General features: G+C 35.6%; 1 protein-coding gene across 1 annotated transcript; it reads left to right on the top strand.

Moving 5' to 3' along the window:
- Nucleotides 1-6,325: 6,325 nt before the first annotated feature.
- Nucleotides 6,326-20,851, top strand: LOC128210237 (antiviral innate immune response receptor RIG-I-like). The gene is made up of 18 exons (XM_052914450.1): nt 6,326-6,486; nt 8,907-9,047; nt 10,213-10,347; nt 10,512-10,770; nt 11,457-11,575; nt 11,737-11,781; nt 12,054-12,251; nt 14,436-14,522; nt 14,658-14,813; nt 15,204-15,292; nt 15,600-15,848; nt 16,133-16,295; nt 16,526-16,612; nt 17,361-17,533; nt 17,732-17,873; nt 18,006-18,248; nt 18,859-19,026; nt 19,228-20,851. Exons 2-18 carry the CDS (start codon nt 8,915-8,917, stop codon nt 19,845-19,847), a joined length of 3,066 nt encoding a protein of 1,021 aa, XP_052770410.1. The 5' UTR covers nt 6,326-6,486; nt 8,907-8,914; the 3' UTR covers nt 19,848-20,851.
- The last annotated feature ends 4,174 nt before the right edge of the window (nt 20,852-25,025 follow it).

Here is a 25,025-nt window from a genome sequence, read left to right as displayed (position 1 = left end):
TAATAAGATGAACATCATCCATATTTATGTTAAACCTTCGCGTAAATTTGTCTTGTTTATTTAATGTCATGTACATATCCGTCTTGTGGATGGCGATTGTTTCTTGTATTCATCCAAGTTTATGATGTGTGACATGTAGTCTATTTAAAGACTGGAAAGCTAGTTTTGAATGATCAAATCGATGCTCTTACACGGACGAAAACTTAAAAAACAACAACAGAAAACAACACAAATATCTAATGAAAAGCAGTCTAGTTTCACACAAATTTAGGCAAAAATTGTGAGGTAACAATTTCTGGCTAAGCCCTAAAACACCTCTCGCGTTTTGAGCGCAACTCTTTGGAAGGATCTCGTTCTTTACCCGAAGTGTATATCGCAAATGTTGATGCTAACAGTGCAAGTATAGTTATGTGTAGTGAATAACAACAAAGGGATCAGATTAATGTTTAAATTCTTTTATGTCCTGATTTTTTTAATTTAAATTTAAAATTGCATTTTTTATCCTTTGATTGCTTTATCACAGAAACGTCATATGGTTGTTCAAAATATATCAATTGTGATTACAGAACAATAAAAACTGCATTGGTACTGTTACAATTAGTCCTATACTTTTTCTTGTAAGAGTTTAAATAGCATAGTTTACGTAAAAAACAACTACTTATAATTAATCGGATTTTAGCGATCGTGTGCGCGTACCATTCTTGAGGAATTACAATGTTTTAACAATATTTAATTGATGTCTGGAAATAGCTTTTTATCATTGACGCATTCTACTTGTTATCACTAAATTTCTTCCAGTAGTTGACATGCACTATTTTTTTTGGCATTTGTTTGTCAGTGTGTGAACCAGAAATTATCGAATTCTTGATAAAAGGCCACGGGAAAATGGAACTCTGGCATATTACGGCTGGACAACACAAATAGACGAAAAAGCAGAACGATTTGTTAACAATCTCTACAGCCTTCGCGAAATTACAACGTGTGCAACATTTTTGCCTGAATCCTAGGAGTATCGTACTTAGGAGATATATTCAGAAGTGCACTAAGTTTATTCGATTTTTTTTCGAGGTACTAAGTAATTCCTAGGATTTTCAATGAACACACTGGTTGGCTATGGCATTGTTGTACTTGCCGATGAAAAATCTCGAGATTTATATTTTCTTTCCGAATTGTACTGCAATCAAACTATCCCTGATATTATGTTTTTATTTAGGGTTTCTATTCTGCCATTGAGCACCCTCAATCTTACCAAGGTTTCTGATTTCATGGTGCGGATGGTGCTACTTGGAATTCTTTCGAATGTACTGATATCAATAAATATCTCTAACATTGTGTTATTTATCTAGGTCTTCTGTTCGGCGTTTTGGGTAAATACGCTTTTGCAAATTCGAGATGTTATGAAATACTTAGCAAATGAAACAAAAAAGAAGCTGAGAGAAGATAAAAATTTACTGACCAAGAAAAGGAACTGTTTGAAAACTTTAAAGGTATAGCATGTTCTGTTGCATTTTGCATGTAAACTGTTGATATTAAGATTTCCCCTTTTTGACTGATACTCTCATAACTTGTGCACTGTTTTTAGAATTGCAGAAAGATTTAACTAGGAAAACCTGAGAGGTTGAAGCAGCAATTCTAACGTTGAGATAATTTGTAACCGGCTAATGAAAATGTTCCAGGAAAAGGGTCAAGAGTAATGGTCTTTGCAAGAGGAACATGCGTAACACTTGGGGATCGTGGGGACAAAAAATACTCTATAAATCTCGATGTCTGTATGGACTAAAAAATAGAGACAGTGAAAGGAAAAGCGTATATTATTATTATCATTTTGATTTAATTCGCGTATTGACAGCTGCTTGGTGAAACATATACTAGTAAGTATTAGGAAACTAATTAGCATTTCAGGGTTGAAAAAAGTTCATAAGAAATGTAACGATAGGTTTAATACTAATTTAACAATATAAATCAAATTGAGTTATATTACTGTATACTATAATTAAAATCAAACGAAACACTTTAAAATTGTTGATATGTTACAGCTGAATCGGAATATTTTAATATTAGGTTGGATTTCGTACCGTTTAAAGAAATATGATGTTTTGCTAGATATGAATCATGAATAGCAGACAGAAGTTTTGTTCAGGTTCAAAAAGGGCAGCTTTAATATAATTTTATCCACGTCTATTGCAATTGAAGGGATATATGTATTTAGATTGCAATATTGTCACGAATTACAACTTCTCCGATGACGAAATGATAAATATACAAATGAGAGTTATCCCGTTAGAGATATCGTGCTGAGCAATTGGCTTAAACGAGGAACGTCGGTTTTAAATTTGAACTTTCCAGATTTTAAAAACGATAGATCTATCAAATGTATTATATATTGTGAAGTAATTATTAAACACATGCCTGTAGGGCCACACACGATACGTCGTTCAATAAGCAGAAAGAAGCCGAAGGTATAATGCCCCCCACAGCCACAATTGAAAATGAAGGTTAGTTGAACAAGATAAAGTGAATGTCTACAAAGCCAATTTGATGTAAAAGGCTAGGGATACCTTTAAGAAGATTGAATTGGAACACAAGCGAGATATTTACCAGAAAGAGGAAGTACGGAAGCAGGTTAACAAAATTGATTTGTTTGAAGCAAGGAAAAACCATTAGTTCAAAGATGATATGGACGTTATGTGTGTATAGTGCATGAAATAGATTTATCACGTGTCTTACATGAGTGTATTAACTGGAAGTCAACAATTTGTCATCATCCAAGCATTTCCGGATAAGATTGGTAGGAAGCTTCACAGAATACCAGATCCTGCTCGATTCGAATAAAAGTATAAAAAGTCTTGTAAACGTAACATCCAAGACTTGGGTAACGTTGTAGATAGATAGATAGATAGTTTATGTTTAAACTTGTCGCTACTGAGCTTGTTTCTGTAGTTTTTCACATAATTTGGACACGACATATTCGTCTTTAAACTGAAAGCTTTCTGTTCCGACAGGACGATATAGACAAAATCAAGGCTTTCAAAAGCGGGGTCTGGCTCCGAAATTGGAAATTATGATATTGGATGTTACTACAATGTAGGGGCGGATCGGCGTATCAAGGATCTGGTGTAAGAGGAGGCGTAACATTAGGGCGTAACCTTTTGACTTGCAGACCGCCCCCAAACCCAAGATTAATATGGTTTAAAGTGTTGAGAGGGGGGGGGGGACCTCCCCCAAGACAATTTTAACAATTATTAGTCCGAAATGGTTCATATTTGGCGGATTTCTTTAATCTCTTTTCCCCTGTATTGATTTTAAAAGTAAACTTAGGCGAGTATAGTGGTATGGGCGCGCGCCGGGTCCATCCCTCCTGGAACCGCTAGTGCAATGTACTGTGTTGTTTGCATACAAGATACTAGCCCAATTCTATTAGACATTATCATCATTATTGATGCTATTTTACAAACATGTGTTTTGAAACTGGATCGTCATTTATGTTCGTTCCTTAAATGTTCGCTTGTTTAAAGAAGACATGTTGAAAATACATTTCAATTTTGAATGTGAATTTGTAAATGAAGTTTATAATTATTACGTGTATACTGTTATTCTGGTCGTGTATCTTTTTGCAGAATAACTAAATCATTCTTGGTGCATAAATATATTAAGAATTATAAATATTTGACCGTACCGTCAAATTCGTCGTTGAAACTTTGTTTAGTCTTGAATGATAAACTTTTTTTCAATGTTTCTTGTAATTTCAAAAAGAAACATACCAACAACTTAAATCATTTGATATAATTGACTCGAAGCATTTACGCGATCTGCCAGACAATGTTACATTATTTAAACAAATGGCATCTTATATCATCTTCAGTTTTCAATACATCAAGATTTGGACAAAAATGATTATTCTATGATGATTGAATTTAACGTTTTTATTTAATTAAATACACATTTTCATGAAAAAGGGTGTTTACGAATTACAGACATAAAATAAAAAACATCCGTTTTCATTGTAACTTGCGAAACTAAAGAGGCAACAGATCCTTTCAGAGAAAAGAATGCTCATCCCTAAAGGGGTCAACTGGTCTTATATACAGTATTTTCTCCGTCCACACGGAGAACTGGTTATGCCAATTTGCATATAACCAAGTACATCAACGTACTATAAACGTACTTCCGCCTAGAGCGGAACGTTAGATTACTTATTCCTCCGAGAAGATTCGCCCCGAGGTTTAGCCTGAGAAACTCGTTGGTACGGCAATTCCGATCCGGCAGTTGTCTTCACCGCTTCCAACATTTGTAACGTGCGAGTCTAAAGACGCAACAGATCCCTTTAGAGAAAAGCATGCTCAACCCTACTGGTTTTATATACAGTATTTTTACATGGATAACTTGTTAGGCATATTACCAAGTACATCAACGTACTATGAACGCACTTCCGCCTACAGCGGAACGTTACATTATCAATGGTAAGAACCGCTTTTACAATGAGTTCAATAAAAAAACACGTACCTAACATTTCGGGCGTTATACTAGTCTTTGCTTTCGTTTGTCGTTCGGTTTTGAGTTAAATGAACTATCGCACTGTTTCAGTGTCCAACCCTAGGTGAATGACCTATCTTATATTTTGAACTTCAGCTTCCGTCCTCATTAAAAAAAAATGTTGTACATATGAACGACATGGAATCGATAAGGGTTCATTCAGTGGCATCACCAAGTGTGTGGATGCGATGCACTGATGGATCAAGGCGCATCCCCACCCACACCCAAAACAAAATCTTCCGAAATTATTTTTAAATTTCAATATAGGAGAGAATAAAGGGAAAAAATAAGCCCAAAAATGCACCATTTCAGACAATAAATTGTTTAAATTTTCTTAGAACTGAACCTCAAAACTCCCTTACCAACCCTTTAAACCAAAAAATCGGTTCTGATGGAGGGGCGCAATTCAAAAGGTAACGCCCCTAAGTTAAGCCGTCTATAAATTTGAATCCTGGATTCACCCCTGCGATACATCTGCTCCGGATGCGTGTCGGTGAGTTCATCGGCTGCTCGTTGTTTCCGTTTGCTTTTCAAGACGTTTTATCATTTTAAATAATCATTTCTTCAAATTCTGAGTTTAAGAACAGTTCTTTATAAAACAAATCATCAAAATCTTAAAAAACCCGCCTTATATTGCTGCGGTGCAGACTACAACAAACATGTGTACTCTACACGTATCATAAATGTACTTTTTCAAGTCATGGGAAGCAAATGAAAAAGTAGTCCCGAGTAGTCTGCGGTAAAATGATGAAATGTTATTATTTCGCTGGAGCCAAATAATCGTTAACCTATTTTCCACATTTTCTCCGATGAGCATGGAATACTACTTGCATAATTATATTTTTTCAAATAAAAACATATTTGATTTTGAAATGTCGTAATTTAAATTTCATACTTTACAATTTACTATTCTAATATATCATTTTAGCGAGTGACTCATCCGACCGTAAACGCAGTTTGATGCTTATGTAACCTGTATTGCATGCAGGACTTTGCATATATATATTTTTTTTTATAAAGTTTTAAAGTTGAAGCCCATTTCCATGAAATCAATATGAATTTCACCAAAATTAAATATTTTCTTTGCAGTGTTTCTGTATAACATCGGGACAATTCAAAACTGTACACTTTCTTTTGTCAATTCAGTTCAGTTTAATGCATTTATTAGCTTTAAACCTTCAAAAACGAATATCATTAGCGGAACTGGCTTACAAAAAAAACAACATTTATTAGTACTACGTTATTGTAAAAAGAAGGATTGTTAATGACTGAATGAACATAAAAGGAAAATCAGTGGAAACGATTGGTAATGATATGAGAATGAATGCAAATTACTCCATATCAATGTAAATAAACAACGATTTGCATTTGAATAGCAATTGCGTACATAGATAAAGTCAAGAGTTTTTCTCAACTATCGAAGACATGTTCATAGCAAACTTATCAATATACAGGTCGCATATATTTACTTGGGATATATTTTACCCAAATCTTGTAATTTGGACACTTCATTTTCGCTCATTCCCGGCCTGTTATTGCGTAAACATATTCACATAATATTAACATATTCATAATTAAGTTCATTTAGTGTATATTATAATAAATAAAATATCAACTTGAAGGGGCATTGTAGCTGACAATTATTAATAATAAATATAAAGAAGCAAACTAGTAGTTCTAACCAATACGTAATGCATTAAAGCGAACACAGAATGACGTGGCCTTTCGTGGCCCTTCGTGGCCTATGAAATGAATTCGAAAGCGAAAGTAGAATTTTAGAAAATAGCGCGGGGGGATTTTAAGAAAATATCGGGAAGATCGCAGATCAATATAATGGAGTGTTTGGATATGTTCACTTTGTTTGTCAATAATATACCATTTAAAAGGCTTTGTTAATCCAAACAGATGACATTTCTCTACCTTGGAAACCATACGAATTGTATAATTTAAGAGGTAAGATTTGGATTTAAAATTGTTTGCATATAATGAATTAAAACTGCTTGACTAGAAATGACACAGTATAGCAGACAACCAACATAAATATGGGGCACTCGAATAGATATATGTCTCGATAATACTCAACAGAATTTGTTCGATAGATGGAACAATAACGTTTTAATTGTCTTCATTTATTTCTTTTTTAAATCATTGAATCAGGAAATGAAGGTTGACGTACGTACAATGTATGTTAACATTGCAAATTAATTACAGTAATTACGTATGGTATAGTTTATAACCCTTAGCTCAGTGCTGGTATGTTTTGTTCGACACGGTTGACCGATACCTTTTGATAAATGCATTGAAATCATGAAACAAAGACACAGTGAGTTTAATATTTATATGAAAAACTACATAAACAAGCTCTGAAGCCAAAGGTTTAAACATAAACCCCGTTTTATGGCACATGGTAAACGCCAAAGACAAAGAACACAAAAACAAAAAATCACAAACAAGAATTATGAAACATGGAACAACAGCAAAAAACTCTACAAACAACACAGTGCATATATACTATATAAAAAATTAGGTGTGTTTATCAAGGATTGTTAGGTACCGCTTTGGAACGGTCAGTAAAATGCAAATTTACTGGGGGTTTAAATTCTATCCCCTAACCCCTAACCCTAACCCTTAAAACAAATGTCCTAGATTTTAACTTAAACTGATTTTAATCATAAATTCGATTTCCCCGGATTTCCCAGGCCAAGGCAAAAGCTGGTTTTCCAGGTACAGAGATTTTAAAACTACGGGCAATCTCATGAATTGCTATCTGCACTGAACTCTTAAGGGAAAATAAAGCTGTCATTTATCTTATAAATGTATAATAAATTATGTTTAAGTTTTAACAGTTTTGTTGTATCATCACAGACGCAGCTATATCTATATATAGAATACTGCTCTTTATATTATATTGATATGCACTGTAATCAATACTGAATGCCAGGATTGTAATGAGATCGATTTGCACAAGAAGCCTAGCGAGGTTGTTTATATCGAGTGAGTGCAAAACTATTGCAGTTCAATTGGGCCAGTTTTAATGATAAACCCTAAAAGGAGAAAAAATCGAATTGATTTCATTTAGATTAGCAATTTATCAGTTATACCATATAGTTTATGACGTATACAAACTAATCATGACAGCCAAAAATAGATTGATATTTATTATACACACGTTATGTTTAATATGTGTAGTATGCTGAGGCCTGAGTTACATTTAGGCCAGGATTAAAATAATGTTTTTTATGCCATTAAATGTTAACAGAATATTCGACAAAATGTTACTCTTTAAATGACCTTATTATAAGAATTGTAATTAAATCCTCGCTTTACAAACTGAAGTGAGAGCTATATAGGAATCACGCGCGTTGTCCCGTCCGTCCGCCCGTCCCTCCGTCCGTCCCGCCTTCATGTCCGGTCCATAACTTTGCAATTCATGATAAGACTGGGATAGAAATTCATTCATCGGCTTCTATCTAATCAAATATAAACATTTATTTAACCTTTAACATCGCTCGAATAGCATGATCTTGCTTTTTGTTGTCCCCGATGAGGACGTGCAAATCCATGTTTTGCTGCCTCGATTACCTGTATAACTCTCACCTTTTTATCACTCAACTTATTCAGTAAACCAACTCTATCGCGAAAATTGCGCGGCAGACGACATACGTCGGGGATTTCTCCCGTAGGCCATTTGTTATTACGTTATTTGAACAACAAACTTACGGATGCTGTTTCACGTTGTTCTGCGCTCATTTTTACGTTCTTACGTACTTAGGAACTATCTAATACAACGCAGTTACATTAAATCTAAATACATACGCAAAAATTATGAAGTATAAGAGTTGCACATACGTTAGTCCGTAAGTAAAACGGACCCTGGTACCTACCTTTATCGCCATGGAAGTGTTACTGAAGATAGTGATTATTAACATACATTGTTAATTTTGGAAATACCTTTGCAAAATTGACGTCGATAAGACGACAAAACACGGATTAATAATGTTCAAATTCACTGTCACTTATATAACTGGGCCAAACACTCTGCCCATGTCTTAGTATTGTGCCTATTAGCATTAGTTTAATATTTTAACTACATTAGATTAAATTGATTAAGGTATTGTTTACACACACATTTTTATGATTTATTTTATGAATTGCGCGAGTCGAGCAATATCATCCTATGTCAAAGTGGTATTCTGGGGATGTCATCAATTCTGTGATAGCTCTTGTTAAATTAACGTTATGCCTCCATTCACAAATAATGAATTAGTGACTTGCCTTGAGTATATCTTGCAATAAATTTCAAGTATTGCGGGATATTCTTATGCAGCTAAAGGTCCTGCTTGTCTATTTAACATGGTATTTGTTACATTCAGGCTAAGGGATGGCTTCGTTTGAAGAAGACATGGAATCGCTGGTTGAACTGCGGGTCAGACACTGGAGACCAGCTATTGTCCAATGCATCCAGACACATCAGTTATGTACCAGACTAGCTTCTAAAGGGATTATAACGGATGGTAGGTCCTGGTGCCCCAATTGCTTGACACGTCACAGAATTAAGCTAAGATTCCTATTTCTTTTTGGTATATATGTTAATCATGATAAACTACTTGCTATTATGTAAAATAAAATAAAAGCATGTCATTTTCTAAATGTAATAAGGACTTAAACCTGTTCGGTTTCATATTTTTGTAGGATTTGTGTCTACATGAAATGTTTACAAATATTAGAGTACTAAGCTGGTTGTCTCATACTAGTGTTAAGCTTGTTATGTAGCATCGATATGGCCTATTTAATATAAAGATATTGTAATCCCATCACATGATTTAAAAGAAAATATTCGCTAATAATTGCATTCCTCATAATGCACAATTTCCATATTCATAATTACGGCATACTTGGTGAGGACCTAATTAAATATTTATGTTCATTAACTTGTTTAAAAGACATGAGTTGAATAGAATCTGATCTGGATAAATGTAAAACGAGGGCCTCAAACTTTGGTATCAGTGATGGGTGGATTACAGCCAATGTATTTTTAAACCAAGAGAATATTGTTTCTTGTGACGTCACGTCATCACAAGTATCTTTGCGCGATGTTAAAATGACGTCATAAAACAAAATAGTGCGTCGTTAAAATGACATTCATTATGAAAACATGTGGCTTTACAGTGATCTAACCAGTAATGTATATACTAAAAGGGTTATGAGTACTTCGTTTTGATCCGGAATGCCGTATTAGACACTCGTGGATTTTTGCAGATTTTGATTTATCTCGGCATGCGCCTTGTAAAATCCGAATCTGCAAAAATCCACTCGATTCTAATACAACCTCCCGGATCAAAACGCAGTACTAATTACCCTTTTGTATATGGTATTACTTGTACTCAAAACTATATAATTATACTGTTCAAAGCATTTTATGATAATGATATACATATACAAATACTGAACATGCGAAAACACTACTGTTACTTATATATAATAATACTGTTATATGCATAAAATACAACTGTTTAATGTATATAATAATATTCTTTTATACAGATATATTGTTACATGCTTATACAAATCATGCATATTATAATACTGATATATGCATGTTTATATTATAATACTGATATATTCATATATCATCTTTGTTTAATACATATAATCAGCTGTAAACTTGAACCTTTTCAGTTGAAAAAAACCGGATATGTGACCTTTATCGGAATAAAACATGTCTTGATGCAAGTAACGAACTGTTAAACCTTGTGATCAGTAAAAAACAAGCACAAAAGTGGGCTCTTTTTTTGGAGGCACTCGATGACGAAGGTATTTTAAGATTTTTATTTCAGTTGTTACATATATATTAAACCAGAATTAAACGTTGGTGCATTAATTGATTTTATTAAACTGAAACATTTTATACTTTCTGTTTACTTTTTGTAAGAAACGTTTTACTAGTAAACAGATATATTCATATTTCTTTGCGATAGGTCTGGAATATGTGAAGTCACGTTTAATAGCGTCAGATATAGAGTTACCAGAAGAGAGAGAGCACGGAAAGACGATGCTTCAGTTTTTCGGCCCTGACCTAGAAAAGGAAATTAATGAGCCTCTTCAAATAGCAAGATTATTAAAAAATAAAAAGGTTATAACTGATGTTGACTTGCAAGAAATAACGAATTCGACTCTGCAACGGTCAACAAATCTTGCTGTGCATATTCTTTTAACAAGAATACAATGCCATAAGAGGTATGAGCGTTTTCTTATTTGAATAAGCTAATAGATGGATAAACATAACTTGTATTTGATTGCTTGGAAAGCTTTACACATTTGGCTATGCTTAGTTCTTGAGCTCGAACGCGATGAAAGCCATAACACAGTAAGCTAATACAATGCAGAAGAGTCTACTGAGAGCACATTGTATTATTAAACCTCCACACATCGGTTACTGCCGTACAATAACTACTGCCACCACGCATGTCATGTGGTGATAATCAACATCACGTAACGTCATTCAAAAAGATAAACGAAAACTCATTTAAAACACCTTTACTTTTTTAACTTTGAAAACAACGTATCTGGATGGAACATTAATAACTTATTGCATACAAACTTGTGACAAAAATTCGAAGTTTTTAAAAAAGGTTATTTACTTGAAATCCAGATATGTTCTTACTTGGTGATAAAGATCTTCTCTGCTTATCAAGTGAGATCACTACGTAGGAGTTTGTGCAAATTAATGCAGTGAGCGACCAGTCACTATCATTCATCGAACAGGCTGAAACACTGATATGCGTTAAAAATGTAGTTATGTAATGTATTATATTAACTTATTTAATTACATTTGAGTCTGCTTCCTGGGTTAAGGCCAATAAAAGTTATCATTTTGAGATGTCTTACCCGGTGTCTGCTTAATTGAGAGTTTCAAATTTAAGACCAGCAGAGTGGTACTATGAGTTCCTGTGTTCACTCCGCGACGAAGGGTACCAACATCTTGCAAACAAATTGGAACCAGATTTCCTTAAAAATCCATCTGCGTATATGCCTAAGCTTGGTAAGATTTTATGCATTGAATTGAACAGACACAAGTAGTGTGGTATTCCAAGAATAACAAAGTTATGTCTTCTATGGTTCTAAGTTAAACAGTTTTATAGTCGCACCATCAAAATTCACATGTTTCTTTATACGTTGTTAAACTCAAACCTCTTAATTCAGGTCCCATTCAACCATCAAACAATGAGAAAGAGCACGTGCTTGAAGGTAATCTCAAGTATTTATCTTTTAGCAACAATACCAGTTCTATTCCGTTTAAGAATACTTATGCATGCATATATTTCTACTGATACTACTGCATAATTAACTTAATTTAAGTTTTGTTCATTTGTCTTGTTTTTGTTTATATTAGCAGAAGAACGAAAAACATAATTATAGAAAATAAATCTCTTCTGCATTTCTGAACACCAGTTATCTAAGTTTATCGTTCAGTAATTACATATGATAGTTCTGACATATATTTACCTTAAATACTTTAGATAAAATGAAGTTCGAACCAAGCAATGACCTTAACGCACAGGCCCCATCTACAAGCGAGACATTTGAATCGAAGTCGGAGTCTGAAGTGCAAGAACAAATACTTAAAAGGGGAACCAATAGTGGAAATCGAAATGATAGTAGGACGGATATTGAAAACTTAAAGGACCTGAATATTAAGCCGGTTGAGGAATTTACAGGTATTTAAAAGAGCCTGTGTGTATTATGTAGTGAACCGATATTTTTGCAATAAAATAATGAAGTTTACTTTACCTGGCTAATCGCTTTCTTTTTCAATATGACTTAGAAATGTATGAAAATTGTAGACTACCTAATGGTTACCCTGTGTTCATGGTAAGTTTCTGCATTTCATCAACCAGTGTTGTAAATGAACAGTCTCAATAAAACAGAGAATGTTTTTTTAGCTCCACTGGCCGAAGGCCATGGAGCTTATGTCGTCACAGATTGTCCGTCGTGAGTGCGTGCGTGCGTGCGTGCGTGCGTGCGTGCGTGCGTGCGTGCGTGCGTGCGTAAACTTTTACTTTAAACGACATCTCCTCTGAAACTGTTAAGCGGATTTTGACAAAACTTCACAGGAATGTTCCTTTGGTGGTCCTTTACCAAAATTGCTCAAATGGTTCCGGTCCATTGCACAATATGGCCGCCAGAGCTAAAAATAGCAAAATCTTTAAACGACATCTCCTCTGAAACGGTTCGGCAGATTTTGATGAAACTTGACAGTAATGTTCCTTGGGTGGTCCTTTATTAAAATTGCTCAAATGGTTCTGGTCCATTGCACAATATGGCCGCCACAGCTAAAAATAGCAAAATCTTTAAACGACATCTCCTCTGAAACGGATAGGCAGATTTTGATGAAACTTGACAGAATTGTTCCTTGGATGGTCCTTAACCAAAATTGCTCAAATGGTTCCGGTCCGCTGCACAACATGGCTGCCAGGGCAAAAAAATAGAAAAACCTTTAAAGAACATCTTCTCAGAAACCGATGATCAGATTTTGATGAAACTTAACAGAAATGTTCCTTGGATGGTCCTTTACCAAAATTGCTCAAATGGTTCCGGTCCATTGCACAATATGGCCGCCAGAGCTAAAAATAGCAAAATCTTTAAACGACATCTCCTCTGAAACGGTTTGGCAGATTTTGATGAAACTTGACAGTAATGTTCCTTGGGTGGTCCTTTATTAAAATTGCTCAAATGGTTCTGGTCCATTGCACAATATGGCCGCCACAGCTAAAAATAGCAAAATCTTTAAACGACATCTCCTCTGAAACGGATAGGCAGATTTTGATGAAACTTGACAGAATTGTTCCTTGGGTGGTCCTTAACCAAAATTGCTCAAATGGTTCCGGTCCGCTGCACAACATGGCTGCCAGGGCAAAAAAATAGAAAAACCTTTAAAGAACATCTTCTCAGAAACCGATGATCAGATTTTGATGAAACTTAACAGAAATGTTCCTTGGATGGTCCTTTACCAAAATTGCTCAAATGGTTCCGGTCCATTGCACAATATGGCCGCCAGAGCTAAAAATAGCAAAATCTTTAAACGACATCTCCTCTGAAACGGTTCGGCAGATTTTGATGAAACTTGACAGTAATGTTCCTTGGGTGGTCCTTTATTAAAATTGCTCAAATGGTTCTGGTCCATTGCACAATATGGCCGCCACAGCTAAAAATAGCAAAATCTTTAAACGACATCTCCTCTGAAACGGATAGGCAGATTTTGATGAAACTTGGCAGAATTGTTCCTTGGGTGGTCCTTAACCAAAATTGCTCAAATGGTTCCGGTCCGCTGCACAACATGGCTGCCAGGGCAAAAAAATAGAAAAACCTTTAAAGAACATCTTCTCAGAAACCGATGATCAGATTTTGATGAAACTTAACAGAAATGTTCCTTGGATGGTCATTAACCAAAATTTGTTAAATGGTTCCAGTCCACTGCACACCATGGCTGCCAGAGCTAAAAAATAAAAAAAACTTTATACGACTTGTCGTCGAAACCGATGACCTTTTTTCGATAAAACTTGACAGAAATGTTTGTTTGGTGCTCCTTTACTCAAATTGCCCAAATCATTTCGGTCCACTGCACAACATGGCAGCCAGAGCTATTAAAGTAAAAATTTTTTTTAAATAACTTCTCCTCAAAAATTGATGATTGTATTTCTATGAAACTTGACGAAAATGTTCGTTAGGTGGTCTTTGCTTGAACCTTTTGGCCAGTGGAGCACAGGCACTGATGTGCCTCTTGTCTAAAGTTTAAATTTGCGTAAAGTGCGTAAAAAAACATCTGTTGTAATGCGTTTTGCTTGGATTGCACTTGTGTGCACTTTTGTACGTCACTTACTTCATAATAATTATGATTTCAGACAAAACAAATGAATCCGACGAGGAAAGTGAAGAAGAAAATACGCTTGCTTCTGATTACGAAAGTTCAGATGCTGAGGAAGAAGAACGTATGCACTGAATATTAAATAAAATTGTATAAGTATAGACACATATACATTTAAAAGACCATGTTATTGCATTTCATTTTTAAAAAGTCAGATGAATGACTGGCTATTTTCCATTCTGTACTGTTTATCTTTTAGCAAAACCTCATTTATTAGAGTTGCGGGATTATCAAATAGAGCTTGCAGAGGAAGCTATAAAGGGAAAGAACACGATTATATGCTCTGAAACCGGAACCGGAAAAACTTGGGTTGCTCTACATATCGTTGCAAGCCATCTTGCAAAAGCTAGCAATTGTAAGCGTTTTTATGCTCAGTAGTTTTAGTAATTCAATTACTGAGACAAGCCCCGCAGTCAAAGGCTTATAATTCATAGTGTTTAGGCGCTGCTGCTGGTTTCCATTGTTCTTTAAATGCATAATTATAAAGGCGTTGTTCCTCTACAGTTTTTTTTTTCAATTTATACATCAGCTAGCTACTATAAAGAGATATATGCTAGAATTGTTGAATACTAGATTATACAAATGTTCATTTGACATATTCTAAGAAGACAATGACCTTATGTTTGAAAAACATATACTTTATTAAAGTTTTAAGGATACAAGTGTTCAATAGCACTATCCATCGGGTGACTGGAAAATAATACGTTATGCATTTAAATCGTTTGTATTTTCTTGTCTTTTTAAGCACCGAAGAAGGTAGTGTTTATGGCCAGAACAGGCGTTCTAATCAAGCAACAGGCAAACAGGTTCAAACGCCATCTGCCACAATACCAGGTTTGTCTTTACGTGTTTGAGCGTTATTTGTACTTCCTATTTGTATTGTATTTTATACTAAGCCTGTGTACGCTAAACCACACAGTGACAAGCCTAACATTACTAAGGGTAAACAGGTTACAAAAGTATAATCGATAAATACATCCTTGTTTTGCCAAACACATAGCATTAGTTAATGAGACAAAATCGTTACATAATAGGAGAAGCAGTATTAACCATTAACCATAGTATATGCATTGAAACCTTGCAATTTATGTTTAAGTTTAATACATATACGCGTACAACATGTGCTTTTCTTCATTTTTAGACCAAGCTAATCACCGGTGAAGAAGAAGAGTCCCGAATGATTGACGCCTTTGTCCCCAACTATGACATCATGTGTTCCACACCGCAAATACTGGTGAACAATCTTGACAGTAAAAACATTGAAACCCTCAGCAAATTTTCGCTATTGGTTTTCGACGAGTGTCACCACACAAAGGGAGATGAGCCCTACGCAAGACTTGCTCGAAGGTATCTCATAGAAAAGGAAATTCAAACAACAAAAATGCCACAGGTAATACGCTTGAAAAAGTCACTTGTTCATTACAAGCCCGATAGTAATTAAATCAATACAAACACTGTTTAGAGGCATAAGGTAACAGCCAAAACTGACACTAAACGGAATACGTAGGCATACAATCACCACATACACAAGTACAAACATCACAAACAGACTCATGCATCAAACTAGCATACCGATAAAAGGTCGGATATCCGCCTGGAAATGATTAGTGACACTCGAATTTCGTAGCCGCTAATAATCGAATCTGTCAATTTTACATTTTTTTATTTATACAGATGATTGGTCTAACAGCATCAGTCGGTGTTGGGCCGGCGAGAACCGTTGAGGACGCTGTTGATTATATTCTGCACCTTTGTGCGAAGCTTGACACAACACTCTTATCAACTGTTGAACGGTGCAAGGAAAGCCTTTTGAAATGGATCAATAGACCGAAAGAAGGTTAGTCCACCTCTGTTGATAATATAACATGTTAAGCGTTGTCCTGCATTATATCATTATTGATAGCCGTGTAAGCCCTTACCGAATTCGCTTCCTTCATTTCTTTGAAATATGCCTAGAACAACATTAAAATTCAGATATATTCTGTGCTAAGTGTATTTGAACAAGTCATCATACCAATTCTTGTTAAAAGGTTCAACTAAATTAAAAGTATACATTTTGATTTGCAGAAGTTATAAAGATGGTTAAACGGGAACCTGACCCTGGTAAGGACATCATGTTTAATGCAATGGATGACACAGAATCTTTACTAGAAGGTGAGCTTACAATAGTTTTGTTTTATAGGTGATTCTGAATAGAAATATTGTTTGTAAATCAGTTCAATACATTTTTCATATGATGTCATGACAGTTTTAGTGTTCGAGCGTCAGACCTTAAAGGTAATTGATAATCAAATGGAATCGTATGTAGTGTTTCGATTACTATATAATGTGTAGTTCATACATGACCATGTTTGTGTTCATGAGTATGATGACTATCAACTATGAATGGCATGGTTTTGATTCTTATTGCCTTTGTTCAACGACTTAAACTTACATTGTTAAGATTTTTTTGAAATCTTCAAATATTTAACTGACCTCCTTACATTATGTATTGACAAAATGTACTCAGCTGTACAGGACGGTGAACAAGATGGCTAGTACAAGGAAGGAATGGTTCAGTGGTCAATACAATGAATTTGCTTGTAAATTACTTTTGACAATTGTGTATCGACATTGATTATAAAACAAAAGCATTGTCGTCGGCGTGCCACTATCAGCGACGATAACATTCGATAAATGATACACGACTAGATGAAATTCATATCCATTTGGTTATCCTGGTCCTTTGGAATGTGTACATAGTTCCGCCTTAACCGTTTCATGTGATGTTGAATGCGTTGCACTTACAATTCATGCCGATGAACAATCTCATTCAAACCGAGACTGCTGTTTTAATAAACGGTATGCAGTTTGTGCTTCTCAAATATTTTCAGTAAAACCAAAGATATGATATCAATTACAGATATGGCGTATTTACAGCCTGATCTTACTGATTTAATGATAGAGAAAAAGCCAGCCGAAAAAGAGTCGCAAGCTTACAACAAGTGGACTGTTGATATTGAAAGAGCGGCGCAACTAAACGTAACAGATCACGACACGGCTCGAGACATCAGCTCTTGTGCACGATATTTAAATGTACAGCAATGTTTTGTCATTTTTTAATGTTCTTCATAAACGTCACTCAAAAAGCAGTTTATGTTGTAAGTTAAATTAGTAGTTAAGTGTTTTTGATGTAACAAAATGTATTTTGGTTATGAGCAATATTCTTCATGTATGCTTATAGTTTAGTTCGATATTTAGGCAAACTATTTCGTATACACGCGTTTGTTTTAGGTGTACAATTCCGCCCTAGAAGTCAACAACCTTTTACAACTGAAACACGTCATTAAGTACCTGGCAGATAAACATACCATCGAAAGTCAGGGGAGAGGCAAGCACACAGGTCAAGAAAAAAAATTGTTTCAAAAGTTGTTGGGTAAGTGTAACAAAAATTTATATAGTAAATTTGTCAAACTAACTTTTGAAGGATTTAGAATGTGTATTTCTTAAAAAGTTAAAATTATGTACGGTCTAAACGTCATTTATATAAAGTAATTATGTTTGATAGATGTCCAAAAAAGTTTGTCTGCAAGAGCAAGGGAAAGAGACAATGAAAACCCGAATGTGAAAATAGTCAGCGGTCAATTGCGCCAGATGATTCGGGAAAAGGGAGATGACTCACGAGCAATTGTATTTGTGAAGGCACGGGCTACTTGCAGAGCTCTGGCGGAGTATATCGATAATGATCTGCGAGAAATTGGTGTCCGAGCACATCCGCTATATGGCCAACAAACTCGCGGACTAGACGAAGGTAATAACTAAATAAAACAGTTTGTCTGTTTTCAAACAAAATTCGATGCGTTGTGACGGCGTTAATGATGGCGTTGGTGTTTTCGTCGTCGAGCTCGTGCAAACACCTGAACCTAATTCCTTTTTTAAAACGCGCACAATATTCACATGAATCTTTAAACACCTGGTACCAGTGTCATTAAGTCAAAGCTTGTTATTGTGACTCAAGAAACTTCCGGGTATTTAACCTTAATGAAATGACCATTTGCAACCGCTTTCGGTACTTTTGTTGAAATAATGTCGGAATGTTTATGATTGTTTTTGTAATTTTATTGTTTATTACTAGCGAATAATGTTTATATTTTGTTGTATTAAAGAAGGACAAAATACTAGGTCAGAACATTTATTGAAATTTTCATGGATGTGTGCTCGGTCTGTTTTGTCTGTGCATTGGTTGTATCTCGTTCAGTGTCTGTTAGGCCTTAGCCTGGTACCATGTTAATACTATGTTATATAGTTGCCTACCTGTCTTGTCCCAGAACCTTTCATTGTTGTATTACTACAGCATTCATTCATCCTAGTTTATGAAACAATTAACCCTCGCACTATTGGCATTGTTATAAATCCTACAGGTATGACTGAGAGCGTTCAGACTGAGACTGTTGAGAAGTTCACGGAAGGACATTACAAGGTGATGGTTTGCACCTCTGTCGGAACAGAGGGCATAGACGTCCCTGATTGCAACATCGTGGTCAACTATAACTACTCCGGGGATGAAATAACAAAGATACAAATGAAAGGTAAACAGATGACTCGTATCAGTATAACTAAATTCGAACAATCTTCGATGGCTATTCTTTCGAACAGTCTCTCGTTCAGGATCTAGACAAGCAGAACAACGTATAGGCATTTTGTGTTATACGAATAATTGCTATAAATAACACGCAAAAGGCTGTTTTATAATGCACAGTAATAATATATTATTTGAAATTAATTCTTAGGTCGGAGCAGAAAACAAGGCGCCACTCATGTTCTTGTAGGAAGCGAAAAACAAGTGGAGCAGGAAATGGTGAACGCGTACAAAGCAAATCTTATGTATAAGGCGATGGATGAATTTAAGCGGCTTAACCCCAAACACATTCAGTATAAAATTGCTATTTACCAGAAGGAGGAGATGCAAAAACATAGATATAAGATGGAATACGAAAAGGCTAAGAAAAGCAAAATGTCGGAAGATGATCTGGAAATACTTTGCAGGAGATGCAACACAAAAGCCTGTCTGGTCTCTGACATTCGAAAGCTTGGACATGACCATCTTGTCTTAGACAAGAGCTTTGCTAACAGAATCACCACGAAACCGCACAAATCCCCCAAAAAGTACGACGGCATAGAAAAGAAATCTAAAATGTTCTGCAAAAAATGCCCGTTGGACTGGGGCATAGTTGCAGAAAGGGATGGCGTCGACCTTTGGATTTTGAAAATACAATGCTTCAAATTTCGGAACATGCGTTCTGCCGATGTTTCAGCATACAAGAAGTGGATAGAAGTTCCATATGCTTTCCCCGAGATGAACCTGGAAGACATTCCAAAGTTCTTTGGAACTGTAGACGAAGTAGCCTGAACTGTTTTTATTCAAATGGAACTTTAATCAGCTTTCCGTCGACATAAGTCGATACATTTAGAGATAACAACGCTTTATTTATATATCTCAATATGTGGACTTGGTATAATACAAATGTATATGACTTGATTATTAACTTTGTATTGTTATTATCTAAAGATCAGCAGTTTGAATGCCCTTATTTTGCATGTTTGATTTATGTTTTAGACGTAGATCAGTATTTTAGTGCAAACTATCAGTATTGTTTTGAAATTATATTTATTAAGTTTAATCAAAGAAACGGATTTTAATACGAATAAGTGTATAATTTGAAATATTTTATTTTTAACTTATTTGTCCAAAGGATTAAATACAGCCCAAATGGTAATCCTTTAATTGAGTATAAACAAGGTGAGGAAAATAGCATGTTTGTAGAACTATATTATTTGAAAGATGCTCCTTTTGCTGCGCTTTCTGATTGGAGGTATACCGTACGTTAAATTAGGCAAAAGGGCTAAATTATTTTGTACGATGTTAATTTAACAGCAACACATATATTCATAAAATATTTTGACAGGTTTTATGTAGTTTCAATTTTCCAATGTGACAAAGGATGTATTTAAATTTGATTGAATGTTCTTTTTATTCATAATACAATAGAAGACACATGGACAAGCTCAGTAACCAAACAATCACTTGGTTATTAAAGAGTCATGCCTGTGATGTACATTCTGTATATATTGTATTTTAAACCATATTTTTATTGTTGCTTACATGCATTGTGTATTTTGGCTTAATGTCGCAATGTACAACACTTCCAATATTGCTTTGTATCTGTGAGACTGTTAATGTTAGAAGGGATTTATAAAAAAAAATGTATTCAGATTTTTGACCTGTGTGAATATGTTGTTTGTGAAGTAATGTTGATATATACAGTTAAATATAAGTTAAACAAATTATCATTTAGGATATAAACTTTATTGAAACACGATATTTCAAAATGTTAATAGATAAAGAAAATATATCTCACCTCAAAGAAAATGACGCTTTTCGATTTTTTGAAGCCGGTAACATAATCAAGGTACATATTACCCGATTAAATTTAAATACCCCCATAAATTGTCCGGCACTCCAAATTCATAACGATATTAAAGGTAGTTAAAAAATAAGCGATTTTTAACGAATCACCTAAGTACTGCCGCGGCAAGCTACGCAGAAGAAGAAGAAGAAGAAGAAGAAGGAGAAGAAGAAGAAGAAGAAGAAGAAGAAGAAGAAGATATACTGATTTTTTGTTGGAATTAAGTAAAAAAGCACGGTAGAAAATTTCAATTGAATATTCAATGCATAACTTTACAAAAAGAAACAAGTAAAACATTATGTGATTACATGACAATATAATATGGAAGCCCGAGCAATAAATAATTCATATTATATACTATAAAAATGGTCAGAAAATCAATCTGTATATGAAAGGCGAAAGAAATACTTTTGGCTTGTATATTAATGAGGCTCCAGGAGGGGGTAAAGAGGCCCTCAGAGTAATTGAGGAGGTTCGAGGAGCGGGTCATTAGACACTCGGAGTGATTGAGGAGGAAGCCAGGAGGCTGTCTAAGTGGTCGAGGAGCGCCTCATTTTTTTATTTTTTTTAAAATTTCACAAATGTATACGTCATCAAAATCTTAAATCGCGTAGCACACAGTGAGATCACGTCATGGTGAGTATGTAATGTTGTTCATCATGGTTTCTGCAGTTAGTAGGCATCCTGATTACTTAAACCACTGATTTTAAGGAATGTATTAAGTATGTTATTAATTAGTATAAGCATATTTTTAAGTATATTGATATTATATAAGTAAGTATTAAATAAGCCTGTTTATACATAAAAGCGCAATAACTGCAATGGGATTCCCAACTATGCACTACGCTTTTAAATTGACACGCCCTAGCAGTCCTCAAAAATGATTCATTTTCAAAATGGTGGATTAATAAAGGTAAAGAAGGGCTCAATAGAGCGCATTGTTCCTGTTGATGCATACCTGGCTTTAATAAACTAAAATGAACTACATCAAACGTGAAGCGTATAGAAAACTTTTGTTTCCAATTGTCACACTAACGCCTTTCACGAAACATGGATTTAAGAACCCTAGACCTATCATTGACCCATATATTTAATTTTTAATACGTCAGTTAGGAAAACTAAGAGTTTCTTAATTAATCATTGGAGCAGCCCTAGTATTTATATGGAAAATACTTGAAACTTAAATAAAACTACAACTAAAAACACAACAACAACTTCGTTTCGTATAAGACATTTATGTCACATCAGAAGACATTTAGACAACTTAAAACAAGCAACGTGTGGCAAAACTATCGGAGACAAATGTGTTATGGAATTAAATGACGTCTGCATTCTGCATTGTGTAAGGTTCTAAACAAATAAATCTCCGAAACACTCGACCCCGCTCCAAAGTATTTCTGAGTATTGCTCTGCATCAAACTAAGGAACGTCGTTACTGTCCAAGATTTTATCGAACTGAAATCTCCGCTTAAGAGTGGCGTAATTAACGGATTCATGTTCTTCGTAGTTGTGTGGTTCTTTCAGATGATTAACTGTCTTCTTTATTGCTTTCTTTGACAGCTTCAAACCATGTCAGCTTGGCCCCTCAAAAATGTTCATCAGGGTATTTCTGTAAGTACCCCGCATATCTTCCAAGACATCCTTCTTGGCTTCGCTTTCACTAAGGTCGGTATATTCCTGCATAAGTTCATACTGAGATTGACACTCTTGAAAAGCCTCATCGGCAATCTCTTGTCAAGGATCAATATCCGAAGAGTTCTCCGAGGTTACAGACACGTCGTTCCTGTTATCAGACTCATTTCCAGGTCCAAAAATATCGTCTTGGTCAGTAACGTCAGACATCGCGTCTTCATCCGAATCTTCTTTTGAATGCGCAGATATTTTATGTCGCAACAAATTATCGTTTCTTCCGAAACTTTTCAAAAAATGTCACACTGGTACATCGCAACGAAATCCTATAGCGCTCATGAGGAGAAGTGAGTGAAACATTCAGCTTAAAACCTGCCATTTTGGTAAAGATTTTTACGGACTTTTCTGAAGTTTGTCTAGGCTTTTTCTGCCTAGACGGCGCCATCTTTCTTGACCGTCACGCATGTTTTTGGCGATAGCTGTCGCCTGTTCAACCGGCAGAACCATCCGTACTTATACCCCTCAAAATAATATTTAAGGACCACTATTTCATACCATTATTTTGAAACAGTACACATAATGATAATTTATCCATTGAAGTACAAGTATACATGTGTATAGTGTGCATGTAGAACACAGTTAATCGTACCTAACTGCACGGGTAAATTGAGGATTTTGATTTTGTTTGGGTCACCCTGCGATATTAAGTGTTTCTTACCATTCTTTAAAACAGTCAGTTTTGTAGTATTACTGATGAAACACAACACAAGTATGGATAGTTTTAGACTTGAAGAGTAATTATACGGCAATTATGGCTCTTAAGAGACATTTACCGCTTGGTGATATAGAACAAATGGTTGGAATGCTGTTGGCCGGACAGACTCAACGTCACGTTGAACGTCAGTTTAACGTGAGCCATTTTGTGGTCGGCCGTGTGTGGCAGAGGTACCTGGATATTGGCTCTGTTGTTGAACTAGCAGGAAGAGGTCGTCCGAGGAAAACAACGGACCGCGATGACCGTTATATTGTTAATATGGCTAAACGTTGGAGGTTCGAATCCGCTAAAACGTTGAATGCAAACTTTCGTGTGGCATCTGGGATTCGAATCAGTGAACAAACTGTAAGAAACAGACTTCACGCTGCCAATATTCGTACTCGGAGGCCAGCTGTCCGCCATCCATTGAAACCAGGCCACAGGAGATTAAGGTTGGCTTTTTCTCAAGACCACCGTAACATTCCACTAGTTAGACTCCGGTCAGTCCTGTTTACTGATGAGTCGAAGTTTCGTGTTGCCTTCCATGACGGCAGGAGACGTGTGTGGCGGCAGAAAAATGAGCTATTCAAGGACTGTTGCATCCAGGAACACGATAGGTTCGGCTGCCCGTCAGAACTTGTTTGGGGTGGGGTCTCCTATGATGGTTCTACTGACTTGTACGTCATCCAAAACGGTTCTTTGACCGGTGTTCGCTATCGAGATGAGATCCTTGATGCATGTGTGCGACCTTATGGTGGTGCCAGGACTTTGTGCTTATGGACGATAACGCCGTCCGCACCGGACTCGTGTTGTCAATGATTACATTGAACGCGAAGAAATAGAGCGTATGGACTGGCCTGCCCGCTCTCCTGATCTTAATCCAATAGAGCATGTATGGGACATACTTCAACGCCAGCTCAACCACAGACCCGGGAATTCAATTCCAGGTGTAGGCTGTGATTGACGCGTGAGGTGGTGACACGCTATATTAACTTTACTTGGTGTGTGACTTTCAACATGTCACATTGCTGTTTGTAAAATTTCATGCCCCACCCACCGATATGCAAAACGTTCAAATTTCAGTGGTGAGCACACCTTTTTAACTCACATGTGTTCACCATTGTTATTCGCTATTACGTACTTTTACAATTGTTAACTACAGATATCATGTAGTTTATATTATAAACTGTTGTGTTTGTACTAATTAAATTGATGAAATTATAGCCCTTATAAATTTTGTGGTCCTTAAATTATTTTGAGTAGTATTTTTCGTGTATCGAATAGATCTATTTTTTACACTTAAGTACGACTTGACTACTTGTCATCCGAACACTCACTGGGGTTTAAAACTTCATGACACTTGATTTTAAAGTAGCATCATTAACCGCGCAGGTTTGTGCCAAGGCTATTCCTCAAAAGAAACAAAAATGTTTTTCGATCCTTAAAAACGTTTACTCACAGCATTTTCATGTGTAGGAATAATACGCGCAACATTTGCCGCACGAATATAGACGAATTTCGTTCTCGTTTCGTTTCATACTAATGCAGATCAGTCGAGGATATGTCGTCGGACACTGACTTTAATTCAACACAAGTATATTTGTCAAGGGATGCGCACAATGCAACTCTTTCGTTTTTCAAAGGCTTAGAAAACACTACTAGAAACGCATTATTAGCACCCTCGAGACTCCTTTTTGCCTCCTGTGTCCTCGTCAATCCCTCCTGCCTCCTGTTGAAT

The sequence above is a fragment of the Mya arenaria genome, chromosome 12, assembly GCF_026914265.1.
Source record: "Mya arenaria isolate MELC-2E11 chromosome 12, ASM2691426v1".
Classification (NCBI taxonomy): domain Eukaryota; kingdom Metazoa; phylum Mollusca; class Bivalvia; order Myida; family Myidae; genus Mya; species Mya arenaria.
The sequence above is the reverse complement of the archived record's forward strand: the minus strand, read 5'-3'. Positions and strand labels throughout refer to the sequence as shown.